Source organism: Oncorhynchus masou, chromosome 32 (genome assembly GCF_036934945.1).
Source record: "Oncorhynchus masou masou isolate Uvic2021 chromosome 32, UVic_Omas_1.1, whole genome shotgun sequence".
NCBI lineage: Eukaryota > Metazoa > Chordata > Actinopteri > Salmoniformes > Salmonidae > Oncorhynchus > Oncorhynchus masou.
This window is the reverse complement of record NC_088243.1, coordinates 18,247,884-18,267,405: the sequence shown is the minus strand read 5'-3', so window position 1 is coordinate 18,267,405 and position 19,522 is coordinate 18,247,884. Positions and strand designations below refer to the sequence as shown.

At 45.8% G+C, this 19,522-nt stretch overlaps 1 protein-coding gene across 1 annotated transcript in view; it reads left to right on the top strand.

Annotated features, from left to right (window-relative positions):
• The first annotated feature begins 10,448 nt into the window (after positions 1-10,448).
• LOC135527157 (neuronal PAS domain-containing protein 3-like) overlaps positions 10,449-19,522 on the top strand; it is a 435,357-nt gene continuing 426,283 nt past the window's right edge. The window contains exons 1-2 of the mRNA XM_064955797.1: positions 10,449-10,504; positions 11,059-11,160. Coding sequence (XP_064811869.1) covers positions 10,449-10,504; positions 11,059-11,160 — 158 coding nt within the window. The remainder of the gene's footprint in view (positions 10,505-11,058; positions 11,161-19,522) is intronic.

Below are 19,522 nucleotides of genomic sequence, written 5' to 3'. Positions count from 1 at the left end.
TTTCCTAGTTCTTATCCTAGTATTCGTGACTTATGTCGGGCCTATTCTTAATGGTGACACACTGTAAAGCTGGACGACGACAGGAGGATAAGATAGATCTCGATGTGTATTGCAGTGCCTTTCATTTCACAACAGACTTTGGAATTGGAAACCAACTGTTCTCTATAAGTGCAGTCTATAGTGTATTATTTTAGCACAGAATATGTGACGTGTTGTCTATAAGTGCAGTCTATAGTGTATTATTTTAGCACAGAATATGTGACGTGAACAGTCTTGAGGTCCTGAAGTGGCGCCACGAGTATTTCTGTTTGCAGATTCAAGTCAGACAAGTTTGTCAACACTTTTGCACCGTCTGATCCGCTGAATCCTGATGCCTGGGTTTCAGACAGCTGCACAAGGCAGCGCCCCCACAACCGCAGGAACACTGGGTTATCTGTCTACCTCCCAGTCACAGCAGCAGTCACACTGTCTCTGTGCATCCTGGAAGTGACACCTCTCACCACAGGTGAGCTGAAACATTTAGGAAGAGAAGAGAGACACTTTGCTGAAAGGTATCACCCTTTAACCATCTACTGCTGCACCACCCACTCAGTCTAACTGACTGACATCCTTATGATAAGAACACTTGAGAAATTATGTCACCACGGTGCCTTTGTCTTCTAAATCAAATAACATTTTATTTGTCACATACACATGGTTAGCAGATGTTAATGCGAGTGTTGCGAAATGCTTGTGCTTCTAGTTCCGACAATGCAGTAATAACCAACGAGTAATCAAGCTAACAATTCCAAAACGACTACCTTATAGACACAAGTGTAAAGGGATAAAGAATAAGTACATAAGGATACATGAATGAGTGATGGTACAGAACGGCATAGGCAAGATGCAGTAGATGGTATCGAGTACAGTATATGATGAGTAATGTAGGGTATGTAAACATAAAAGTGGCATAGTTTAAAGTGGCTAGTGCTACATGTATTACATAAAGATGGCAAGATGCAGTAGATGATATAGAGTACAGTATATACATATACATATGAGATGAGTAATGTAGGGTATGTAAACATTATATTAAGTGGCATAGTTTAAAGTGGCTAGTGATACATTTTGTCCATCAATTTCCATTATTAAAGTGGCTGGAGTTGTTGAGTCAGTGTATTGGCAGCAGCCACTCAATGTTAGTGGTGGCTGTTTAACAGTCTGATGGCCTTGAGATAGAAGCTGTTTTTCAGTCTCTCGGTCCCTGCTTTGATGCACCTGTACTGACCTCGCCTTCTGGATGATAGCGGGGTGAACAGGCAGTGGCTCGGGTGGTTGTTGTCCTTGATGATCTTTATGGCCTTAGGTGTCCTGTAGGGCAGGTAGTTTGCCCCCGGTGATGCGTTGTGCAGACCTCACTACCCTCTGGAGAGCCTTACGGTTGTGGGTGGAGGTGTTGCCATACCAGGCGGTGATACAGCCCGACAGGATGCTCTCGATTGTGCATCTGTAGAAGTTAGTGAGTGCTTTTGGTGACAAGCCGAATTTCTGAGGTTGAAGGTTGAGGTTGAAGAGGCGCTGCTGCGCCTTCTTCACAACGCTGTCTGTGTGGGTGGACCAATTCAGTTTGTCTGTGATGTGTACCCCGAGGAACTTAAACCTTACTACCCTCTCCACTACTGTCCCGTCGATGTGGATAGGAGGGTACACCCTCTGCTGTTTCCTGAAGTCCACAATCATCACCTTTATTTTGTTGACGTTGAGTGTGAGTTTATTTTCCTGACACCACACTCCGAGGGCCCTCACCTCCTCCCTGTAGGCCGTCTCGTCATTGTTGGTAATCAAGACTACCACTGTAGTGTCGTCCGCAAACTTGATGATTGAGTTGGAGGCGTGCATGGCCTCGCAGTCGTGGGTGAACAGGGAGTACAGGAGAGGGCTCAGAACGCACCCTTGTGGGGCCCCAGTGTTGAAGATCAGCGGGTTGGAGATGTTGTTACCTACCTTCACCACCTGGGGGCGGCCCGTCAGGACGTCCAGTACCCAAGTTGCACAGGGCGGGGTCAAGACCCTTTGTACAATACGGTGTTTGGGTATGAGGTGTATCAATGGAGGTCTTCACTCATTGTATCTGTGTATGTGGTGCTGGGTAAATTATCCAAAGATGACCACTGAAGAGGGACTTTTGGGACATTGCTCTCCAAGACACTTTTTTTCGTTGACTAGGTAGTGGTTGCTTTCTATTGTCATAGCTTAGGAGAGGAAAAGTACTGTATCTCTGGCAACCTCTGCCTTCCTCCTCAGCCCAGCGCTGGGTCCTGCAACCAAGCAGTGAGTATTTTTCAGTGCATGGAGCTGTGAATGACAGTGTTGTGTAGAGAAGGCACGGCCCTCTGTCTCTCCTATGCAAAGCATGGTGTTGTGCAGACTGTGCAGGTTTGATGTGGGAACTAGATTGTGGTTAATAATTCAGCCTCTAAGCTGTGAGCCTGGGAGGAGAACAGCTCAGGAACCAGAGGAGGGACAGACAGGGAAGTGTTCAGGACAGCCATCAGACAACTCTCTCAATACTGTTGGGATTGAGGATGCAAAGAGTGAGTATCATTTCATCACCAACTAAATGTCTTTGAACATTTTAACATACCCAGTGGAGTCACAAAACATGTGATGTCAATCAGGATCTATGTGTATGTCCCCTATACCCTGTAATGAAGGATCTATGTGTATGTCCCCTATACCCTGTAATGAAGGATCTATGTGTATGCCCCTATACCCTGTAATGAAGGATCTATGTGTATGCCCCTATACCCTGTAATGAAGGATCTATGTGTATGCCCCTATACCCTGTAATGAAGGATCTATGTGTATGTCCCCTATACCCTGTAATGAAGGATCTATGTGTATGCCCCTATACCCTGTAATGAAGGATCTATGTGTATGTCCCCTATACCCTGTAATGAAGGATCTATGTGTATGTCCCCTATACCCTGTAATGAAGGATCTATGTGTATGCCCCTATACCCTGTAATGAAGGATCTATGTGTATGTCCCTATACCCTGTAATGAAGGATCTATGTGTATGTCCCCTATACCCTGTAATGAAGGATCTATGTGTATGTCCCCTATACCCTGTAATGAAGGATCTATGTGTATGTCCCCTATACCCTGTAATGAAGGATCTATGTGTACGCCCCTATACCCTGTAATGAAGGATCTATGTGTATGTCCCCTATACCCTGTAATGAAGGATCTATGTGTATGTCCCCTATACCCTGTAATGAAGGATCTATGTGTATGTCCCCTATACCCTGTAATGAAGGATCTATGTGTACGCCCCTATACCCTGTAATGAAGGATCTATGTGTATGTCCCCTATACCCTGTAATGAAGGATCTATGTGTACGCCCCTATACCCTGTAATGAAGGATCTATGTGTATGTCCCCTATACCCTGTAATGAAGGATCTATGTGTACGCCCCTATACCCTGTAATGAAGGATCTATGTGTATGCCCCTATACCCTGTAATGAAGGATCTATGTGTATGTCCCCTATACCCTGTAATGAAGGATCTATGTGTACGCCCCTATACCCTGTAATGAAGGATCTATGTGTATGTCCCCTATACCCTGTAATGAAGGATCTATGTGTACGCCCCTATACCCTGTAATGAAGGATCTATGTGTATGTCCCCTATACCCTGTAATGAAGGATCTATGTGTATGTCCCCTATACCCTGTAATGAAGGATCTATGTGTATGTCCCCTATACCCTGTAATGAAGGATCTATGTGTATGTCCCCTATACCCTGTAATGAAGGATCTATGTGTATGCCCCTATACCCTGTAATGAAGGATCTATGTGTATGTCCCCTATACCCTGTAATGAAGGATCTATGTGTATGTCCCCTATACCCTGTAATGAAGGATCTATGTGTATGTCCCCTATACCCTGTAATGAAGGATCTATGTGTATGTCCCCTATACCCTGTAATGAAGGATCTATGTGTATGTCCCCTATACCCTGTAATGAAGGATCTATGTGTATGTCCCCTATACCCTGTAATGAAGGATCTATGTGTATGTCCCCTATACCCTGTAATGAAGGATCTATGTGTATGTCCCCTATACCCTGTAATGAAGGATCTATGTGTATGTCCCCTATACCCTGTAATGAAGGATCTATGTGCATGTCCCCTATACCCTGTAAGACCTTCTTTTGACCAGGGCTCATTTGAGAGGAAGACCATGAACTCCTTTCTCTCTCTCTCTCTCTCTCTCTCTCTCTCTCAACAATTACACATTCCTGTATTATTTATCTATACATTTCCTGAATACCATTCTTGTATCTGAGAGCCCATCCACTCCTCCCTTCTTCAGGGTTGATACACTCTGCGATGGTCTGTCAAGCACCACTAAGAGTCCCCGTTAACAGACACTCATGCTGATGAAAGATAGTAAAGTTATACAGCATTCACTCACTTCAACAAAATGTCAGTGCAACCTTTGCCTAACAGTGGCTTGGTTAAGAGTATACTGGTGGTCATTATGGAGGAATCCTAGAACATCTTCGTCCTGTCCTGTATGGTCTGTCCTGTATAGTCTGTCCTGTGTGGTCTGTCCTGTGTGGTCTGTCCTGTGTGGTCTGTCCTGTATAGTCTGTCCTGTATAGTCTGTCCTGTGTGGTCTGTCCTGTGTGGTCTGTCCTGTGTGGTCTGTCCTGTATAGTCTGTCCTGTATAGTCTGTCCTGTGTGGTCTGTCCTGTATAGTCTGTCCTGTGTGGTCTGTCCTGTGTGGTCTGTCCTGTGTGGTCTGTCCTGTGTGGTCTGTCCTGTGTGGTCTGTCCTGTATAGTCTGTCCTGTATAGTCTGTCCTGTGTGGTCTGTCCTGTATAGTCTGTCCTGTGTGGTCTGTCCTGTGTGGTCTGTCCTGTGTGGTCTGTACTGTATAGTCTGTCCTGTGTGGTCTGTCCTGTGTGGTCTGTCCTGTGTGGTCTGTCCTGTATAGTCTGTCCTGTGTGGTCTGTCCTGTATAGTCTGTCCTGTGTGGTCTGTCCTGTATAGTCTGTCCTGTGTGGTCTGTCCTGTATAGTCTGTCCTGTGTGGTCTGTCCTGTGTGGTCTGTCCTGTGTGGTCTGTCCTGTATAGTCTGTCCTGTGTGGTCTGTCCTGTATAGTCTGTCCTGTATAGTCTGTCCTGTGTGGTCTGTCCTGTATAGTCTGTCCTGTGTGGTCTGTCCTGTATAGTCTGTCCTGTGTGGTCTGTCCTGTATAGTCTGTCCTGTGTGGTCTGTCCTGTATAGTCTGTCCTGTATAGTCTGTCCTGTATAGTCTGTCCTGTGTGGTCTGTCCTGTATAGTCTGTCCTGTGTGGTCTGTCCTGTGTGGTCTGTCCTGTATGGTCTGTACTGTATGGTCTGTCCTGTTTGGTGTTGAGGGTGGGGAAGTGTGTGTGTACTGTGTGTGTGTGTGTGTGTTGCTGGCTGGCTGGCTGGATGCAGTCCTGCCTGCTGGCTGGATGCCAGGACTCATGAGGTAGTGGTTAAATATTCAGTGAGACAGACAGACAGCATGCAGAGCAGAGATTCCCTCTCTTTACACTGTGCATGAGTTACTGACCTGGAGAAATGATACACTGGACATTCTAAAGTGGAATTCAAAGTGTTCTAATTATAATTAAAATGTTCTAATTCCAAGTACATGGTCACAACATGCCCCCTGTTGTAGTCAATATATTTCTTAGACTAATTAAATGGACCAAAGTTTGAATGTTTTGAACTTGTCTTCCTCCATAGTATACTCAATTATAAATGAAACATGTTGATGCAGTACATGGCTCAACAGTAGCCTAACCATAATATAGGTCCCCATAGTGTTATTTGATAAAGAAATGAGTTACATTTCATCAGGGGTCCGGAGGGCCGCACTGAAAATGTGTTATATTTCCTTGCCGTCAAAATGATCTAAAATAAAATGTGTCCGTCACATGCTTCGTAAACAACAGGTGTAGACTACCAGTGAAATACTTAAGGGTCCTTCCTAACAATGCAGAGAGAAAGAAAATAGAGAAATAATTGAACATTAAAACACCTAATAATATAAGTAATAATAAATACATAATGAGTAACGATAACTTGACTATATACTATATACAAGTGATACCAGTACCGAGACGATGTGTAGTGATACGAGGTAATTGAGGTAGATATGTACATATAACTAGGAATAAAGTGACAGCTAATTAACAGTAGCAGCAGTGTATGTGATGAGTCCAAAAGGTTAGTGCAAAAAGAGGTCTTCTATCCATCGTTTTGGGGGACTTTCGATGCTCTCTGACTGTCCAGCTTTTGTCTTGGCGATTATTAGAAACCAGAGTAAATAGTAGAGATATAAATGAAGGTTCAATATCATTTCTACACAGTTTCCATTTGATTTTAGTCATTTCAATGTTGTTTTTTCCCAGAATTTTTAAAATAATTCAAATCATATTTTATTTATTTATTTTTACTCAGAATGGGTTTGCGGGCCAGGTCTGGCCCACAGGCCTTGAGTTTGACACATGCATTCATGAGAAGCTTTACAGTATGTGTGGCATTTCAGTTGTGCTAAAATAATCATCAAACTGTCTCCGCATTGGGAAAGCTGTTAGGGAAGGATGTTAACTCCCCTCCAACCAAATGAAGGGTTACCCACATGGTCACAGTCGATGGCCATCCTACATAAGATCTCTTCCCAGCACCATGCACCATGCAGGTTCTACAGAGGTTTGGTCAGTTAACCAGTGGAAGGACCCAGGAAAACCATTATTATTGTAATGGACTGGCAGTAGGGGGGAAGAATATACCTGTAAATGTCACTCACCTCAGTCCTCCAGATGACATCGATAAAACGCCTTTTAAATCAGCTGGCCAGCCCCAAGCACCAAATCCTGGTGTCAATATAAAGTCCCAATAAACATGCCACGCAGGCAGGGGAGGGCTGGGGCTTCCTCTAAGGTGATGCGCTTTAACAGTTGGATATGCTCCCTCTTCTCGTGTGTGAGTGTGTGTGCGTGTGTGCGTGTGTGTGTGTGTGTGTGTGTGTGTGTGTGTGTGTGTGTGTGTGTGTGTGTGTGTGTGTGTGTGTGTGTGTGTGTGTGTGTGTGTGTGTGTGTGTGTGTGTGTGTGTGTGTGTGTGGTATAGCAGTGGGTGACTGCTCCTCACGGGGCCTGACTACTCTTATTCATCAGCCACTTACCACTGCCAGGTTCCAGCAAATATATTTTAATCATCACTGCAGAACCCAATACTCCTCTACTCTACTCTGCCTGCATGGGCTCTGTGTTCCTCTATTCATGTCTGGCAGCATGGGTCTCTGTGCTCCTCTATTCATGTCTGGCAGCATGGGTCTCTGTGTTCCTCTATTCCTGTCTGGCAACATTGGTCTCTGTGTTCCTCTATTCATGTCTGGCAACATGGGTCTCTGTGCTCCTCTATTCATGTCTGGCAGCATGGGTCTCTGTGTTCCTCTATTCATGTCTGGCAGCATGGGTCTCTGTGCTCCTCTATTCATGTCTGGCAGCATGGGTCTCTGTGTTCCTCTATTTATGTCTGGCAGCATGGGTCTCTGTGCTCCTCTATTCATGTCTGGCAGCATGGGTCTCTGTGTTACTCTATTCATGTCTGGCAGCATGGGTCTCTGTGTTCCTCTATTCATGTCTGGCAGCATGGGTCTCTGTGCTCCTCTATTCATGTCTGGCAGCATGGGTCTCTGTACTCCTCTATTCATGTCGAGCAGCATGGGTCTCTGTGTTCCTTTATTCATGTCTGGCAGCATGGGTCTCTGTGCTCTATTCATGTCTGGCAGAATGGGTCTCTGTAGCCTATGTATCCTCTATAAGTGCTGGGTTGTTATTGTTTTTTCACACACACAGGAAACTACTGTTGTCCTCCTGTCTTGTCAATTAATGACAGGTTTGAGGAAAGTGGTCCTCCACAGGGAGTTTGGTTGTTCTGTGCTTTATGTCTCTGTTCAAGGCTGAGGATGCAGACCTTGTTTGCTGTTTTTTTTTGTTGGTCTGTTTGTACGGCGCTGAACAATTGTGATTCAGCCCCTTGATTTGAGCCCCTGTTACCTCAGAGGGTGAGCAGAGCAGAGATGTGCCTGTTAACACATTCAGAGGGCTGGAGACAGAGCGAAAGAGAGGGGGAGGAGAGGAAGGGCAGGTAGAGAGGATGGGAGATGAAAGAAGAGGAGAGGAGGGGGAGGAGAGAAGACGGGGGAGGGGGTAGAGGAAGTGAGAAGGGGAGAAGAGGGGGAGCCCCACCATCCACCCCCTGCAGATCTCATTCACACAGAGAAACAGAGGCATGCGGAGCTGAGCAGGAGGAGGATCAGGCTGCTGTTTGGACAAAGAGTCATCATGGCTGGATAACAATCCTCCCAGTGATCTCTATATCTGTCTATCCACCCAATGAGCATCACAATAGTGGTATATCTCACTGCAGAAAAACCCTCTAGTGCCAGGATAGCTCTGTTTCTGACCATCCAGGCTTCCTACCTCCTGTACCAGCCCAGGAACATCAAGACAAACACCAAGCCCCAAACCACAAGCAGCTTTCCTGAAGCAGCAAAGACTACCTTGTACAAGTGTAGCCTGTGGGGGAAATGTGGACAATTGTGGATTTTCAACCTGCATGACGGAAGTTAAAAACATGTTGAGAAAACAACAATGGGGTCACAGGTGCTTGTGGTGCCAAAGTGTGAACAGAGAGGAAACAGTGTAAAAGTGACATGTTTTCAATCACATGGCTGGTTCGTAGGGAATCGTCTAAAGGCCACATTGGAGCATTTTATAGAGTAGAATGGGGCTGTTGGGAATTCTTTTTCTCCAACGTGTGAAAAAAGTGTATAAATTCAACACAATGCCTGGTACAGTGTGTAATATAGTCAGCGTTGAAAAATGGGCCAAATCTCCCATTGCTGTCTGCAATTTACCTTTGTGGCCGTGAAACAAAATCCATTGTGCTGCATTTTGTACCATTCAGGCCAGATAGGGTGTGTGCTTGTGATTATGTGCGTGCGTACGTGTGTAGTTTCATTCAGTACACAGTGGTGGTGGTGGTGGTGGTGGGGGGCTGATATTGTGGAACATATTGCACTGGCTGACATTACCCATACCCCTATACCTACAGGGAATCATTTATACCCCCATACCTACAGGGAATCATTTATACCCACATACCTACAGGGAATCATTTATACCCCCATACCTACAGGGAATCATTTATACCCCCATACCTACAGGGAATCATTTATACCCCCATACCTACAGGGAATCATTTATACCCCCATACCTACAGGGAATCATTTATACCCCCATACCTACAGGGAATCATTTATACCCCCATACCTACAGGGAATCATTTATACCCCCATACCTACAGGGAATCATTTGTACTAAATGACACGTGGCTTGCAAAAGGTGGTAAAGGGAAAGGCATCAATCTTGGGGGAGATAACTGGCTAGCGAGGGCTGTACAGTGCAAGCGACGCTTCCGGAGAGTGCTGCTTCCATTTTCTTAGCCCGTAAATGCTTCTCCCCTTCAGAGTGAGATCATTTCAGTAAAGGTTTCTGTTATTTAATAGGATGGTGTGAGGAGGTTCCTTAACAAATAAAAGCTATTTGCTGCAGATTCAGTGCACAGGGGCATACAGCACGTCACTGGGACTAGGAGTCCAATAGCTTTTAATTGTGAGAAAGAGAGAGGGTTGAACCTGCATGTCTTTTCTAGTGTACTGAGTTGGAAGAAAGCAGATGTATACCTGACAGCGGCAATGTAATAATGTGAAAGTATAGCCAGGTACAATTAATCTGTGCCTTGCAATACCTAAATATTCCTCTCCAAAATTACTCGTCTTGATCAAAAATCAAAAATCTATGAATCAATGACTCATTTTATTTGGATGCGTGTCAAGCAAACCGATTATCCCTGAATCCTGTCCTAGACTCACCAAGTACCTTGCTTTAGTCATGCTCAAAATAAGCACATACTTAGCAGGATCTTAATTGATCACTCTTTGTTGTTGAGAATATTCCTGCACAGCAGGAAATACAAGCTCGTGGTGTATTTGAGTTTTAAAAAGGCTTCTAAAGTTTGTAATTTACACTAACGAAAAATGTATTAAGCCTCCCGAGTGGCTCAGCTGTCTAAGGCACTGCATCGCAGTGTTGTGGCGTCACTATAGCCTGGGAGTCCCTTAGAGCAACGCACAATTGGCCCAGTGTCATCTGGGTTAGGGGAGGGTTTGGCCGGGGGGGCTTTACTTGGCTCATCACGCTCTAGTGACTCCTTGTGGGGGACCGGGTGCCTGCAGGCTGACTTCTTCGTCAGTTGAACGGTGTTTCCTCTGACACATTGCTGCGGATGGCTTCTGGGTTAATCGAAAAGGTGTTAAGAAGCGCGGTTTGGTGGGTCATGTTTTGGAGTACGCATGACTCGACCTTCGCCTCTCCCGAGCCCGTTGGGGAGTTACAGTGATAAGACAAGGTCAGAAGACAAGGTCAGAAGACAAGGTCAGAATTGGGAAGAAAAAGGGGGCCCAAAAAAATACAAATTAATTATTAGTATAATAATCCACATAATAATTGACATTTCCTGTTATTGCAGTATTATTTTCCTGCTGAAGCAAACTGGCTCAAATGTATGGTTCTACGTGACTAAATCAACCCACACACATCCCACACTATGTTTTCGTGTAACTGTTGGTTGGAAATGATTGCATGCTTGCGTACATTACATTTTCTCTAGTAGTACAGTATCATTTAGAAAAAAGATCATTACTGAATACTGTGAAAAATGTGACAACCTGAAATTAGAACTGCAGGTTCTATCTGCTTTAGATCAGAATGTGTAATATATGATCTTTGTGGTCTTTGAGGGGAGAGGATAGTGGGGCTCACCCCAGAACCATTTATACTGTGTATATATACAGTACATACATTATATACATATTTCCATATATGTACTGTGTATATAAGGCTGTGGTCCATACTGTTCTCTCCTTATAGGCTTTAAGAGATTTTCACGTTGTTTCTCCACAGCGACCCTTACTGGGAGAGGCCTGCTAATGCCAGCTCCTGTTCTGTCTCTAGGCCCAAGACACTCCACCTTGGAGGAGGGCAACAACATACCTCATCGCCATGGTAATCCTCCCCTTACCTTCTCTGTCTTCCCTTCTTCCTTCTGGTCAGGGGAAAACCAGGCCACAGCTCAGATGCTGTACATACTGTTACTACTACCACCTACCTCCCTCTCTGGTCTGGTTAGAGAGACAACATGGTTAAGGATGCCAGCTTGTGTAAAAATCAACTTAACTCCACTTTACTGGCTGGAGGAGTAGAGGAAATCAACCAAAACGGTGGCCTAGATGCACTTGGGTATCGCTATTATTATAAAGAAATTATGTTAGCTTCTGTAGTTTTTGACATGTTTTCAATAAGCTATTTTATGGTGGATTTTGAACAGCTGTTCTTTCTATCAGGAATCAAGGTAAGACCCAAATGCAGACTGTGTGAAGTAACAATGTTTATTGTAAGCACAGAGGCAGGCAAACGACAGGTCAAGGCAGGCAGGGGTCGATAATCCAGAGCAGAGGCCAAGATACAGGCAGGCTCAGAGACAGGCAGTGGTCAGGCGGGCGGGTACAGGGTCAGGACGGGCAAAGGTCAAAACCAGGAGGACGAGAAAATGACAGACTAAGGAAAAACAGGTGCTGAGACAAAACGCTGGTAGGTTTGAACAAGCAAGAAGAACTGGCAACAGACAAACAGAAAACACAGGTATAAATACACAGGGGTAATGGAGAAGATGGGTGACATCTGGAGGGGCGTGGAGACAAGCACAAAGACAGGTATAAATACACAGGGGATAATGGAGAGGATGGGTGACATCTGGAGGGGCGTGGAGACAAGCACAAAGACAGGTATAAATACACAGGGGATAATGGAGAAGATGGGTGACATCTGGAGGGGCGTGGAGACAAGCACAAAGACAGGTATAAATACACAGGGGATAATGGAGAAGATGGGTGACATCTGGAGGGGGGTGGAGACAAGCACAAAGACAGGTATAAATACACAGGGGATAATGGAGAAGATGGGTGACATCTGGAGGGGGGTGGAGACAAGCACAAAGACAGGTATAAATACACAGGGGATAATGGAGAGGATGGGTGACATCTGGAGGGGCGTGGAGACAAGCACAAAGACAGGTATAAATACACAGGGGATAATGGAGAAGATGGGTGACATCTGGAGGGGCGTGGAGACAAGCACAAAGACAGGTATAAATACACAGGGGATAATGGAGAGGATGGGTGACATCTGGAGGGGCGTGGAGACAAGCACAAAGACAGGTATAAATACACAGGGGATAATGGAGAAGATGGGTGACATCTGGAGGGGGTGGAGACAAGCACAAAGACAGGTATAAATACACAGGGGATAATGGAGAAGATGGGTGACATCTGGAGGGGGGTGGAGACAAGCACAAAGACAGGTATAAATACACAGGGGATAATGGAGAAGATGGGTGACATCTGGAGGGGGGTGGAGACAAGCAAAAAGACAGGTATAAATACCCAGGGGATAATGGAGAGGATGGGTGACATCTGGAGGGGCGTGGAGACAAGCACAAAGACAGGTATAAATACACAGGGGATAATGGAGAAGATGGGTGACATCTGGAGGGGGTGGAGACAAGCACAAAGACAGGTATAAATACACAGGGGATAATGGAGAGGATGGGTGACATCTGGAGGGGGTGGAGACAAGCACAAAGACAGGTATAAATACACAGGGGATAATGGAGAAGATGGGTGACATCTGGAGGGGGGTGGAGACAAGCACAAAGACAGGTATAAATACACAGTGGATAATGGAGAGGATGGGTGACATCTGGAGGGGCGTGGAGACAAGCACAAAGACAGGTATAAATACACAGGGGATAATGGAGAGGATGGGTGACATCTGGAGGGGGGTGGAGACAAGCACAAAGACAGGTATAAATACACAGGGGATAATGGAGAAGATGGGTGACATCTGGAGGGGGTGGAGACAAGCACAAAGACAGGTATAAATACACAGGGGATAATGGAGAGGATGGGTGACATCTGGAGGGGCGTGGAGACAAGCACAAAGACAGGTATAAATACACAGGGGATAATGGAGAAGATGGGTGACATCTGGAGGGGGGTGGAGACAAGCACAAAGACAGGTATAAATACACAGGGGATAATGGAGAAGATGGGTGACATCTGGAGGGGGGTGGAGACAAGCACAAAGACAGGTGAAACAGATCAGGGCGTGACACTTTCTTATTTTACACAGGTGCTTTTTATGTCATTTAGATTTTATATTATTTCTGATATTGGGTTAATTGATCTAAGGGGAGTTAGCTATATTTTGTCTAGGTAACTACAGTTCAAATTAAGGTTCCCTCTCTTCATTTGCCGTCCAAAGACAATATGTATTGTGTAGACAGTAATATTCTTATTTGACCTGGCTTTATGGCTTTGAGCGTTGATAAATGATCCACCTCTCAGGGGAACACTGACTGTCCCTTTATAAAACAGGGCAAACTGCTCTGTGTTGTCAAACTGGGGAAGATGAAAGGCTTCATAGTGGCTGACTAGTCAGTGCAATTGTGGGAAGTTGAGTTTTGACATATTCCTCTGAGACTACGTCTCCACGTCTTACAGCTTCAGAAGTCTTTTCAGTTCTCCCCTCTTTCAGATCCTTTGTAGTAAAAGACCTAGGCTTACACATTAGGAAATAAACATGGAGCATAATTCCTCTAGCGCTCTCTCACCCTCCCTCCCTCCCTCTGATGTACAGCAGAGGGGTGAGGGCAGGATTACTGTCGGCCTGAATAAAGGGGATTTATTGATGTAACACTTTGAGAAAAAAGCACTTCTTAATAGCTCATCACAGTCTGTATGTATTATGAGGCTAGTCTCAGGCCTATACCCCCTTACGTGCTGCCTTACAAACAGGCAGACAGGCCTACACCCCCTTACGTGCTGCCTTACAAACAGGCAGACAGGCCTACACCCCCTTACGTGCTGCCTTACAAACAGGCAGACAGGCCTACACCCCCTTACGTGCTGCCTTACAAACAGGCAGACAGGCCTACACCCCTTACGTGCTGCCTTACAAACAGGCAGACAGGCCTACACCCCCTTACGTGCTGCCTTACAAACAGGCAGACAGGCCTACACCCCTTACGTGCTGCCTTACAAACAGGCAGACAGGCCTACACCCCCTTACGTGCTGCCTTACAAACAGGCAGACAGGCCTACACCCCTTACGTGCTGCCTTACAAACAGGCAGACAGGCCTACACCCCCTTACGTGCTGCCTTACAAACAGGCAGACAGGCCTACACCCCCTTACGTGCTGCCTTACAAACAGGCAGACAGGCCTACACCCCCTTATGTGCTGCCTTACAAACAGGCAGACAGGCCTACACCCCCTTACGTGCTGCCTTACAAACAGGCAGACAGGCCTACACCCCTTACGTGCTGCCTTACAAACAGGCAGACAGGCCTACACCCCCTTACGTGCTGCCTTACAAACAGGCAGACAGGCCTACACCCCCTTACGTGCTGCCTTACAAACAGGCAGACAGGCCTACACCCCCTTACGTGCTGCCTTACAAACAGGCAGACAGGCCTACACCCCCTTACGTGCTTCCTTACAAACAGGCAGACAGGCCTACACCCCCTTACGTGCTGCCTTACAAACAGGCAGACAGGCCTACACCCCCTTACGTGCTTCCTTACAAACAGGCAGACAGGCCTACACCCCCTTATGTGCTTCCTTACAAACAGGCAGACAGGCCTACACCCCCTTATGTGCTGCCTTACAAACATGCAGAAAGGCCTACAAGGCCTATTCCTGTAGGCCTACACCCCAGGACAGTACACACAATATATTCCTGTAGTCCTACACCCCAGGACAGTACACACACTACATTCCTGTAGGCCTACACCCCCGGACAGTACACACAATATATTCCTGTAGGCCTACACCCCAGGACAGTACACACACTACATTCCTGTAGGCCTACACCCCAGGACAGTACACACAATATATTCCTGTAGTCCTACACCCCAGGACAAGACACACACTACATTCCTGTAGGCCTACACCCCAGGACAGTACACACACTACATTCCTGTAGGCCTACACCCCAGGACAGTACACACACTACATTCCTGTAGGCCTACACCCCAGGACAGTACACACACTACATTCCTGTAGTCCTACACCCCAGGACAAGACACACAATACATTCCTGTAGTCCTACACCCCAGGACAGTACACACACTACATTCCTGTAGTCCTACACCCCAGGACAAGACACACAATATATTCCTGTAGTCCTACACCCCAGGACAGTACAGGCACTACATTCCTGTAGGCCTACACCCCAGGACAGTACAGGCACTACATTCCTGTAGGCCTACACCCCAGGACAGTACAGACACTACATTCCTGTAGACCTACACCCCAGGACAGTACACACACTACATTCCTGTAGTCCTACACCCCAGGACAGTACAGACACTACATTCCTGTAGTCCTACACCCCAGGACAGTAGACCCTACATTCCTGTAGTCCTACACCCCAGGACAGTACAGACACTACATTCCTGTAGTCCTACACCCCAGGACAGTACAGACACTACATTCCTGTAGTCCTACACCCCAGGACAGTACAGACACTACATTCCTGTAGGCCTACACCCCAGGACAGTACAGACACTACATTCCTGTAGGCCTACACCCCAGGACAGTACAGACACTACATTCCTGTAGGCCTACACCCCAGGACAGTACAGGCACTACATTCCTGTAGGCCTACACCCCAGGACAGTACAGGCACTACATTCCTGTAGGCCTACACCCCAGGACAGTACACACACTACATTCCTGTAGGCCTACACCCCAGGACAGTACAGGCACTACATTCCTGTAGGCCTACACCCCAGGACAGTACAGGCACTACATTCCTGTAGGCCTACACCCCAGGACAGTACACACACTACATTCCTGTAGTCCTACACCCCAGGACAGTACAGACACTACATTCCTGTAGTCCTACACCCCAGGACAGTAGACCCTACATTCCTGTAGTCCTACACCCCAGGACAGTACAGACACTACATTCCTGTAGGCCTACACCCCAGGACAGTACACACACTACATTCCTGTAGGCCTACACCCCAGGACAGTACAGGCACTACATTCCTGTAGGCCTACACCCCAGGACAGTACACACACTACATTCCTGTAGTCCTACACCCCAGGACAGTACAGGCACTACATTCCTGTAGGCCTACACCCCAGGACAGTACACACACTACATTCCTGTAGGCCTACACCCCAGGACAGTACACACACTACATTCCTGTAGTCCTACACCCCAGGACAGTACAGGCACTACATTCCTGTAGGCCTACACCCCAGGACAAGACACACACTACATTCCTGTAGACCTGTACCCGAGGACAGTATAGGCACTACATTCCTGTAGGCCTACACCCCAGGACAGCACACACACTACATTCCTGTAGTCCTACACACACATTTTGAGTAGGGCCCACATGACGGGAAGCAGAACCTGCAGCACATGTTCAGACTGTTTCTCTAGGTCATGGATACTGAGGTTCCAGATGAATACTAACACACCTTGGCTTTTTCTTTCTACAGCTTCTCATGTTCTCTATCTGCTATTGAGAGTATTCACTAGCAATATGGCTTCTTAGTCAGCCTAAATAGCAGCCACATTCCAGCTGAGATGAAGAGAAACACTGTGTGTGTATGTGTGTGTGTGTGTGTGTGTGTGTGTGTGTGTGTGTGTGTGTGTGTGTGTGTGTGTGTGTGTGTCTGTCTTTAAAGTTGTGTGTACTATGCGGTAGGTAGCTAGGTTTAGATGGGTTTCTCTATGCTGATGAAGCTAGGCCCCATTCTGCCACCATGATTAGTTTAAACGGCGTCTGAACGTACGGGCCGGACAGTGTGTGTGAGTTGTAAGCGGTTTGCAGCTCAGGGTGAAATTGAGATAAATGGCTGTTGGTGAGAAGGATGGCCACCTGCGGCCCAGGTTCCCCAGCACACCTGTCTCTTCTCATTTACCAAGCTCTCTGAGGTGAACTAGCAGTCCGCTCCACTCTCCCCTGATCCCCACCTCGCCCCTCTCTTCATATCTGACACACACACACACACACCCTTCCGCCCCTAGACAACAGCACACAGGGATTGAGCTATCTGCCTTGATGAGGTGCAGGAAGATAAGAATGAGTCCCTCATTTTCTGTCTCAGTACCTGTCACCGTTAATACACTTCAGTAAGGGCTGAGTGTCCATTAGCCCTTAGCTTAGCAGTAGATGTTGCTGTACATGGTAGTGGTGGTGCTGTCTACTTTATTCTCATTCATGGTAAATAGAATGGCACCAAACACTTGGAAACCATGTGTTTGATGTTTTTCATACCATTCCACCCATTCCGCTCCAGGCATTACCATGAGTCCGTCCTCCCCAATTAAGGTGCCACCACCCTCCTGTGATTTGTAGGTATAATATACCCTTTTTAATGATTTGATTTCTATTCAGAATGGTCCTTGGTCTCCAATTTTCTGTGTTTGCCTATTTTCACCTGACAGACAAGGACCCCCAGTTTGTTGTAATGGACGACCACCTGACCTCCTCCATTGTGTTTAAAGCCACGTCTGTCCCCATCTCTAGAAACCAACCTGATGTAGTACGAAGTAAATTAAGCTACCTATTGAAGAGAAAGAGAGAGACAGTCCTTAAGACTGGACTCGAATATACCGTGTGGCAGGTGGCCTGTTGAAATATCTCTAATCTTAGCTAGAGCATGTCAAGAGCCAATCCGTGTGTGTGTTTTTTTAAATGATGCCGTTTAGACACTCGTCTGTTGTCGGGAGTATGTCATAGGTCAGTCCTGAGAATAAAGGAGAGACATTTGAGTGTTAATAGGAATCACTACTATGGGTGTAGATTATGTTAGGAACCCAAGGAGGCAGTGGTGCTCTGAAAACAGTCCATTGTTGAAACTGCTATACAGAATGGTATTGTCATGTCACCAGCTTGACAACGCTAAGCAAGCTCTCAATGAAGTGTTGAATTTTTTGTTGTTGTCATGCTTGTGTATTTGTTGTATGTACAGTGCCCTCCGTAATCATTGGGACAGTGATGGATTTTTTCTTCTTTTGGCTCTATACTCCAAATGTTTGGTTTTGAATTCAAACAAGGACGGTAAGGTTAAAGTTCAGACTGTCAGCTTTCATTTGAGGGTGTTTTCATCCATACTGGGTGAACCGTTTAGAAATTACAGGACTTTTTGTATATAGTCCCCCAATTTTAGGGGCCCAAAATTATTGGGACAAATTCACATATGTGTAGTAAAAAGTTAAGTACTTAGTCCCATATTTGGTCCCATGTTCATAGCACGCAATGACGTGCAAATATCACATCATACCCCCAAAAATGCTAACCTCCCATGTTATTGTAATGGTAAGAGGTTAGCATATCTTTGAGGTATGATATTTGTGTGTCTAACTTTCTCACTCACCATTCTTGATGATTCATTCAGGATTATCCATAATTATGGTAGAATCCACATTAATGTACAAGTGTTTAGAAACGTTACAATTTGATTTGCCTCCAACACATTTGCAGAGTCACAAGCATGATGTAATCATTGTGTGCTATGAATATGGTACCATACATTTTTTGCTACACTTTTTACTACTTTAATAGACATATAAGTGAAATACTTTTGGTCCCCTAAAATGGGAGGACTATGTACAAAATGTCTATACGGTTCACCCAATGTGGATGAAAATACTCTCAAATAATTAAAGCTGACAGTCTGCACTTTAACCTCACAGTCATTGTTTGATTTCAAACAGTAGAAAAAAAATCACTATCCATCACTGTCTCAATAATTATGGAGGGCATTATAGTTAACACACCACTGAAAAGCACTTGGACAGAATGACAGACGAGAAGAACACAAATCAACTAAAGAAAAAACAAACAAACAATACATAATGGATATTATAGTTGTATGCACTGTAGCTTAGTCACACCCTGAAGTGTGTATAGATAGGTATGCTCAGGTTGGCCCTGTTGGCAGACAAAGCCAAGCAGCAAGAGCAGCAGCTATATGGCACATTTTCAGGGGTATAGGGAGGCTCAAGGCAGGCAGGGTGTTCAACCATGTTTGTATTGATTTGGGATGACTATATGATGTTAGCTGAATGTGTTGCCTCCCCAGTTCACCTTCCTACAAGTGTTTGGGATGGGTTTTTCCTCCTTCCTCTTCCTCTGTATTCCAAAGCGGTGATTTGAGCGTGCTCTGTCTGTCTGATGCCTTATGAACATTGCATGAGCTTACTCCTGGTATATGGTAGCTACTACGTTATGACTTTGTTGCATTTTCTTTTCCTTTGATGTGTTTTATTCTTTGTTTATTCT